General features: G+C 35.3%; 1 protein-coding gene and 1 pseudogene across 1 annotated transcript; one reads left to right on the forward strand and one right to left on the reverse strand.

Moving 5' to 3' along the window:
- On the forward strand, positions 4,234 to 4,761 carry LOC109127951 (calmodulin-like protein 2). The gene has a single exon (XM_019233570.1). It carries the CDS (start codon positions 4,234 to 4,236, stop codon positions 4,759 to 4,761), a length of 528 nt encoding a protein of 175 aa, XP_019089115.1.
- LOC109127952 lies at positions 5,518 to 6,925 on the reverse strand (annotated as a pseudogene).

Consider the following 9,404-nt stretch of genomic DNA (forward strand, 5'->3'; position numbering starts at 1 on the left):
TAGTCAAATAAAATTTTGTGAAGAAAAAGTTGGTGGACGAAAATTCTAGCTTATTTAATAATGACAAAAACAAATAAGAATAGGGAAAAATGTCATTTAAATCATGAACTTTCAAATTTTGGCCATTTAAACCATGAACTTTGTTGTAGGCCATTTAAAACATCAACTTTTGTTGATTAGCTTTTTTAAACACGAAGTTTCGTTGACCAAGCCAAAAAAGACATGACGTTAAATCCGATAGTTGACCTACTAACAGACGTTACTTTGCCGTTAATCACTCCGTTACTGACAAAACGACGTCGTTTTGATGGAAGTTTTAGTTCGAAAAAATGTCATTTAAACCATGAACTTTTTAATATAGGCCATTTTAACCATGAACTTATAAATGTATATCATTTAAACCATAAACTTTCAAATTTATGTCATTTAAACCATAATACATGAATACAATGATCAATTCTTCAAACTCTAGTGTAGTGTCCTAAAACAAGATGATCAATCCTTCAAACTCTAGTGTAGTGTCCTAAAAAATGAAAAAGACTCAAAACAAATAAAAAAAGACACAAAAAAGAAGGATGAATTGATGTTCTTCATTCTCTTTTTCAGAATCGCATCATGAGGCAGAGTCGAAGAAAGAAGAGAGAAACTAAACTAGGGTTAAACGGTTTAGCCGGTTAGGGTTATATAATTTTGCGGTTTCTAATAAACCTACCAAACCGCAATCCAGTTATCCAAATCAATTGCGCCGAACGGTTAGGCTTTCTCTTTTCGGTTTGCTTCGATAACCAAAATTTTCAGGTTGTCTAGTTTTCACCTAACGCCCAAGGCAAGTTCATGATTTATGTGATAGAAATTTGAAAGTTCATGATTTAAATGACATACATTTACAAGTTCATGGTTTAAATGGCCTATATTTAAAATTTCATGGTTTAAATGATATTTTTTCGAACTAAAACTTCCATTAAAACGACGTCATTTTTTGTTAGTAACAGTGTGATTAACGGCAAAGTAACGTCTGTTAGTAGGTCAACTATCAGATTTAACGTCATGTCTTTTTTGGCTTGGTCAACAAAACTTCATGTTTAAAAAAGTTAATCAACAAAAGTTGATGTTTTAAATGGCCTACAACAAAGTTCATGGTTTAAATGGCCAAAATTTGAAAGTTCATGATTTAAATGACATTTTTCCCCTTTAAAAGGCTCCGAAGATTTAATATCTTATGTTAGTACTTAGTAGTGTTTACTTCACATATATTATACATTACTTTTACAAAATCAATTGTTAATATAAATTCATATATAATCTGTTTTTTTTTTTTTTTTTTTATCAACTCAAACATAATAGTTCAAATTCATATTATTTTGTAAGTGTGTTTTTAGAAAAAATTTTGAATTTCAATGTAAAGATTTTTGAAACCTCCCAATATTTCATAGTGCTAGATTTTCTACTCATAATTTCATCTTTATATGATTTAATAAAAATACAATTGTTTGTTTTTTTTGTTTGTACATTTAACTTCATTTAAGTATGAGCTAGTGCTAGATTTCATTATAGTTTCCTATTCTAACTAATATTCAACTTTCATTAAACATATGATTTTATTTTGTTTTAATTTTAAGGACCAATTCCTTTTTTTTTTTTTTTTATCATGTTCTTTTTGTTTTCGAAAAACACTTAGACCTCAAATCTTATTATATAGATATTGGTTTTCGATTTTGTACATAGTATAATAACAACACAAGTTCCATTCTATACAGCTTTTTATAGAATATAAGTTCTTTAATTGTATGGAAGAATTTCTTGGTCGAGGATTGATCTTCACGGTCTTCTTTACAATTGGCTTCTTCAGCCTTTCTTAGACCGCCAGTACTTCTTGCCTTCTTCAGCCTTTGATGTGGAGTTCTTCGGCCTTGAATCCCTTCTTCTTCTTCTTCTTTTCTACCTTGGAGATGATCGGCCTCATCGGCCTCTCTCTCATTTCCCTTCTTCCTCTCTATAATAATAGCTAGCTATTAGATATATGACGATTGGATTAATTGGTTTACTCTGGTTATCTTAACCAAGATTGTATCTAATACATCTAGTATTTACTAGTTAGAGTAAGATACTTGTACATAAGTCTTTGTACAGATTCATTTGTGGATAATAGCTAGCTATTATTCATTTGTAGCCACTACCATAAGAAACACCGGATTCTTGATAATGAACCACATCTTGCATGCATTGAATTTATTGGCGGAATTGGAAGGGTCTACTAAGATATACCTGACGAGCCGTTTACCACGATGACGAGTTTGGGATCACGCTTCTTTGACTCTCCTTTTAATCGCTTGAAGAATGATCGATAGTGACTTCTGACAATACACTTCATGTCGCATAATACAAAATTCGGTGGTCTATATTAACTTTTAGCTCACAAACGATGATACTAAAGCACCCTTCTGTTTCTATATTTATGTCACCATTCTCTTCTTATAGGTTCACATGAATATATGTTTCTTTGGTGCAAAAGATCCTGTAAACTCACACATCCACGTTTTCCTTGTAAGCTGTGATTGGAATTTTCTTATGATTCTTTTTCTCCTCAGACTGACAAGTTAGACAAAAAACGTGTTACGAAAAACCCGTCGCCAATCCGTATTAGACTATGACTATTTGATTCTCCCAACTTCGTCCCGTACGTCTTACCCCTAAAACATTGTCACAAATAACAATCTGTCTTATTAAAACAACTACACATAAAACAACTATTGTAGGCTTATTATTTACCTGGTTTAATTAAAGATATGTAAGTATGTAATGTAACTATAAAGATAATAGTACTAGTCAATCTAATAATTTGCAAATAGATGACCAAAAGGCTTAATTACTGAAAACATGTTGTTGGGTCATAACCAAAAATAAATTTTATATGGTCAAATTTTATTTAAAAATAAACAAACTAACTAAGAGGATGCTCTAATACTGAATCAAATAGCACCAAGAAAACCAACTAAAAACTCAAAGAGCTAGAGTTAACACGAACAAAGTGAACTAAATCCCATGGAATCTTGAGGAGTAGGACTAGTTCTCCATAATATATAGTTGCTTCTGAACGTATACGTTAATTATGCATGTGGAGCATTCGAGAATCACGTTCTTGTGCCTGATATTTTCTTGGTTCGGAGTTGCAACGTGTGGTTTCGTGAGACTAAAAGAAATGACATTTTGGAAAAAACAATATAGGAGTCCTCAACTTGGGAACTTCGTTCTATGTGAGTCCACTAACTGTTAGTTGACGTGTCATCTACAAAACCATCAAAACATAAAAATTAAAAAGGTTAAGCACAAAATCAAATAATGGCTTTCGGGAAAGATATGTATATATATCCTACTAATATCGTTATTCAATTACATGATTACATCGAACTGTATATCACCCAAAGAGGATCGAACTGGTAAGATTAATTTAGAATACTATAGGAACAAGATCTATAGACATCCAAGAGGAATGAAACTGTTAAACATTAAAATTTGAAAATATTAATGTTGCCTAAGCTTCGACATTTACGCATAGACAAATTACTTTTGCTTTGGAAGTGATCAAAGAATAAACAATCCATTGAGTTAATCACAATGATATTAAATAAACAATCCAAGTGTTACACCAGATGCCAGTAACAATACTGTGACACATGATTTAGTCCTCAAAATTGTTTTAATGAGAAATGGGCCAAGGCCCAAAAGGTTGTAAGCATCTCTCTATATAGTCAAAAAGCGCATGAAGACAGCTCAGCGATGTACAACACCTGCAACCTGCAAGACTCCTTTCATGCCGTCGAGACGAGATTGATATTGACCAAAAAAGAGGTCTTGATCGAGGACAGATGTCCACCGGTCATTGAGTGCACTAGAACCATCGCTTTAATCATCAGCCTGATTGAGGACAGATGTCCACCGATCCTTGAGTGTTCTAGAATCTTCTTTTCAATCAGCCGCTGGATAACGGTCATCAGGAAAGAGTAAGGAAGCTGCAATTTTTGTCAGGACATCAAGGTGGATTCCAACCCTTTGATGAAATCAGCTCAACCAGATGACACCATCTGTCTAGGTTCCTAGGGTTTTTATATTTTCACATTTTCTGTATAAATACGGTTCACTGTTCATAAGATCTGTCAATTGTCATCACTTCTTTCGCTCCCGACTCTCTCTCTCTGTCTTTCTCTCTCTACCTCTCTCTCTCTCCTTCTTGTCATGTCGAGAGGTAGCTCAAACGCTTTTCACGAAATCGAGAGATCCATAACCAACGCTTTCCGTTCCGCTGATTTAAACGGATCTGGGAAACTGGGATATCATGAATTCAGAAGAGCCATACAAGCGATGAAATTGATGTTTCATGCTGAAGAAGTTGGTCATCTACTCGCGACTCATGACTTAGTTGGTGATGGAACAATCAGCCGGGAGAGCTTCATCGAGATATTTAAGCCGAGTTATAAGGAAGCAGCTCTACTTTCAGCATTTGCGTCCAACAAGACGGATGATGATGGTTTCTTGGGTCTGAAGCAACTCCGTCTAGCTCTCATTCATCTAGGGTTAAACCTCTCAGAAGTGGAAGCCTACAACCTCTCTAGGAGATGTAACGATGCTACCGGTGCTTTCTACAAACCTGTGAAAGTGTCGTTCAGAAGCTTTTGTAAGTTAACCTCTCGAGCTTGCATTTATCTCCATCAAGCCAACATTCATCCAGGGGGGGGAATATGGCCAGCTGGAATGAGCTTGTGAGAAGTACTCACGGGATTTTTGGAGCTATGGTTGTGGGGATGATGGGTTTCATTCCCAAACCAAGTTTCACGCCAAGCTCGAGCAACACTCCGGCCAGAATTGTGCCTTTCATCGGACAAGAAGAAAAAACCAGGTCGGACCGTTGTATTGATACTTTTGGTTTTCTGAGCATGGGTGTTTTTGAATAATAATTGGTTTTGAATAATAATAATATAATCGTTTATTGTTTAATCTATTGAATTACAAATAAGGTAGTGACTTTAATTAGCACTATAATCAATTAAAATATGAAATTGCTAAAAGTAAAATGCAATATTTAAAACTTAAGCTGTCATAGTATCGTACAAGAGAGAAATAAATAGGAACAAGATATTCTCACATTTTTTTCTCCAAAAAAATATTGTTATTAAACTCTAGTAAGAGGAAACAAAATCACTAATAATACTAATTAGCATCTTCTCAAGTTAAATAAATATTCTAACCTAAGATATTTATAACCAATATCACAACAAGAAGAAAAAAAACTTAACTAATTATATATATATATATATATATATATATTCCGTTTTCTTCAATTTTCAGATTGTGTTTGACCGGAGACTTCACCAAACCGGCGATGATCATATACTCTGTTTCTAACAAGTTCGGCGAACGTTACACAACTCTCTGTCTGGCTATGTCCTCTCGTGACCTTAATCTTAACATGTTCCGGTAATCTTAATGTATACTTATCTTCTTCCTCCGGTTTGTTTCTCACTATTGAGTGTCCCGTCGAATGCGATCTAGAGAACTTCTCCGGCAAATTTTGTTCCTTTTTAATGCTACTGCTCTGTCCTGAAGAGTACATGAAAGTGAATCTTGTCTCTCAGACGAAGAAGCAGATAATTTAGCCTTCATCTCAGTCCAACTTTGCTCAAGAGCCTCTTGCATCGATTTCCTTCTCACCTTTTTTTAAACTCCATTCTTCTCTCAGTTTAGCATCCCTTTTCTTCATATACTTCTCATAAAACTTCCCTTTAGAATTCATCCGAAAGACTTAGGTCCGAAAAATTCCATTCGCAGTGCCTCCCCTCCTTTGTCTTTATCACCAACCAAGGGAGTCATGAGCTCTGAAAGATCACCAGAACCGCCACCAAGAGAAAGTCTTTGGTATGCATGCAGCCCATATAGAATGATGAGATGGCTCTGGCTGTGCAACTTGGGTTCACTTGGCTTACCACGTCTGGAAGAACTTGACTAATCCCCTGAGCTTTTCAAGCTCATTTCTTCATTTTCAACTCATCATTAGCCCCCGGATTATCCTTTGACAGTCTTGTCCTCTATATTTGATCCACCGATGCAGTTGGAAACCTATTACAGTTAGCTCGAACCTGCCTGCCCTCCCCTTCGTCAAGGAATTGTGGTTTCTGAGATAATACTGGTTGTTCCTCTGATGGAACCACTTCTTTCTTCTTGATCCTGCCGAAAGAAGATCTAGACTGCGGTTGAGAAGCCAAATCCCCCTGAAAACTAGCTTCTATATGGGCTGACCGACATCGTGCATGGCGAGAAGGAAACATGGCCGATGATTGTGATACATTGTTGGCTTTGAGTTCATAACCCTCCCCTCTCTGTCTGGATTTAGTTTAGCATCACTCATGACATTCTGAAGATAACTATCAGTCTGGTTTTTTTTGAAAAAGAAGAGTCATTCAAATCAATGACTGATCTGGACTGAGCATCAGGAGTTTCTTCAACTCCTGAAACTAAACTCTTTTCGGTGACAGTTTTGGAACTCATGACTCTTTCTCGAGAAGCTTCTTCATCACCAACTTTTTCGGAGTCACTCTTCAGCTCATATATATTTTACCTCATCGCCCTTTTGAAATCAGTAAGACCTATGGTATGAGGAACGGACGAAGAAGCCGAAGAAGGATCCCCTGGGACACTCTCCAACTTCTTTTCCGATGTCAAATCAATGCTCATGTCACTCACAATACTGCTTCCTCTGAGGACAGGTTTCTCATAAGAAGTAAGATCCGAGGAGAGTCTGTCTCCTCAGCTCGGTAGATTTAGTAACAGCTACAGGTTTGCTTCCCCCAGCGTTTGAGTTTTCTTTCTGTTTGTTTTCAAAGAGGTTAATGCTATCCGGTGTCTCCGCCGTGGTGGAGCCGTCAAGCTTGCATCATTGTCTCGAGGAAACACTTGCAGATATAGAGAGTGACGAAACCGATGAAGAAGAAGAAGAAGAAGAAGAAGAAGACGAGGAGGATTAACGTACGGTGAGGATCACCGTGAGAGGCGGCGTAACGTAATGTTGTTGCGGTGGCAGTGGTGAAGGTATTACTGTCTACATTACGGTGGTCGGAGACTGATTATCTCCGCCGTGAGATTGCTCATATACCAAAAGACCCAAAAAAAACAAAAACAAGAGAATGAGTGTTAGGAAGTTTTGGTTACTAAAAATGAAAAGTGTGTTTTGGGTTTTGTTATGTTTGTTTGCTCAATGCCATGCATTTTGAACGACTCGTATGTGACATTTGTTCTACGCTAAACCACTCAGTCCTTAAAAATAGTACGTTTTTTATTTATATATTTTTCTTAGTGTATAGTCATGTTGTTAATAATATATAGTCATGTTGTTAATAATATATAGTCATGTTATAATAAGAAAAATATAGGATTTTGGTTCATGGTACGTTTCTCGGTTCATGGCTTTCTTTCCTTGAGGATAATTCGTTGTGCAGAAGTCAACACAAAACTGTTACTATGTAACTAAAGGTCGCGCGCAGAAAAGTTACAATCGCATGCACTGACGTTCAAGAACACACCACGCTTTTGATATACTATGTATTTATTTTATGCTTCTAAGTTCTAACCATTGTTTTCTGTCGTTTATAGAGTAAAACTATATCTACAGTATCTTTTAATAAGTTTTGAAGGAAAACCACTTAATTATTCTGACATGCAAACACACATTTAAAGGAAAACCACGCTTTTGTTGTTTTTTATTCTTTTAATAAGTTTTGAAGGAAAACCACTTATTCTGACATGCAAACACACATTTAAAATTGTAAAATTGTGTTGAAGCGTTTGGAATTCTCATATTCGTTGGAACTTGGAAGGTTTTGTATGTCCAATTTAAAGTGTTTTTAGACACAAAATAGTCTTTTGGGTCAGGTTTCATCTGGCTTTGGTTCACACTGCCTGTTCAAACGTTATATATCGATCATTCCAAACACAATCCGTTTCACTCCATAGCCGATTCTCTTGATCATGTTTCTCCAGTATCTATTTCTTTTATTTTCTGTTAAATCGGTAATCACTAATCTTTTATTTGACCTTTCCTTGTTTTAGTATCATTGATTAAGTCAAGTGGCTAGTGAGTTTGCAAGTTGTATACATTTTCATCATTAGTAAAAGAACTTATAAGATAATATTACCTTTAAAGCTTTAGCAATGTGAAACAAAATGACAAAGCTAAATAACCATATTTTTAATTATACATATTGAGAAAACCTTATCTTATCTTATCAACAACAGAAAAATCACCAACTATTGTAATGGTAGTTAATCCAAATCTCACAAATAAAGACAAGAAAACGAAATGTTGACATGTGTAATGTAACTATTTTTGTTAAGTACAAAATTACAATTAAGATACTAGAAGAGAGCGCCAATGGTATTCATCAAAGTACAATGGGTTAAGAGTGTTTTCGTAGTTCTATAGCTCTTTTAGACTCACCCCATGTACACAGACTCACTGAATCCACCATCTCTTCCACGCAACTGTAGACCGGTTCGATCACGCTCTTCTCGTGCACATGTGTTGACTTACTCGTAGCTGATTCGTCCCACCTAAACGGTCATCGCATCGGGCGGCTTAGATGATGCCAACTTTAAGTGTATCACACGAAACAGTATATATAGCGCGCGAGAAAGTCAATTGATCCAACGGTGGCTATAATATCAACGTTAAAGGATCGTACGGTAGGGTAGGGATGAAGTTATAAATAGTATTAATTGGATTATTTATTATCATCACTCTCAGAGATCGAAGAAGAAGAGAAGAAAGCAAAAAAAGAATCGAAGTCGTGCTGAAATCTCTACTGATGAGAACCGGTTCGATGCCGGTTTGTTTCTAAGTTCTAACCATTGTTTTGAGTCTTTTATAGATCTATAGGTTTGTTGTTATTCTATTTTTTTATTAGTTTTGAAGGAAAACGTACATATTCTGACATGCAAACACACATTTATAATATAATCGTTTAGGGCTTGATCTATTGAATTACAAATAACAGTAGCGTTTTACTCGCAAGATTATCGGTAGTATCATAGTTGGAGTCTCTTATATACTGTTTGAATTTTTAAAAAATTAATTGTGTATTGTTTTGTAAATAAGAACCTATGATCTCTTAGTTAAAATTTTATCCTCCATTGGTAGGTTCTAATTTTGGGTCTCTTATTTTTGAAAAAATTGTTTTTTGAAATTTGATAGTAAATATGAAACTCAAACTTGTTAAACCAGAGATAGTAAATATGAAACTCAAACTTGATATAGTAGTAGAGAATACTAAATAAGAGTCATCATGAATCATGATTTAACTTTTGATGGATATGTTACATAGGTGAAAAGAGAAGATTTTGATGAAGAGAAATAGATT

This window comes from Camelina sativa, chromosome 12 (assembly GCF_000633955.1).
Source record: "Camelina sativa cultivar DH55 chromosome 12, Cs, whole genome shotgun sequence".
Taxonomy (NCBI): domain Eukaryota; kingdom Viridiplantae; phylum Streptophyta; class Magnoliopsida; order Brassicales; family Brassicaceae; genus Camelina; species Camelina sativa.

What these genes read in the sequence shown, in the direction of transcription:
- LOC109127951 (XM_019233570.1), top strand. Translation starts at nt 4,234, where the DNA reads ATGTCGAGAGGTAGCTCAAACGCTTTTCACGAAATCGAGAGATCCATA.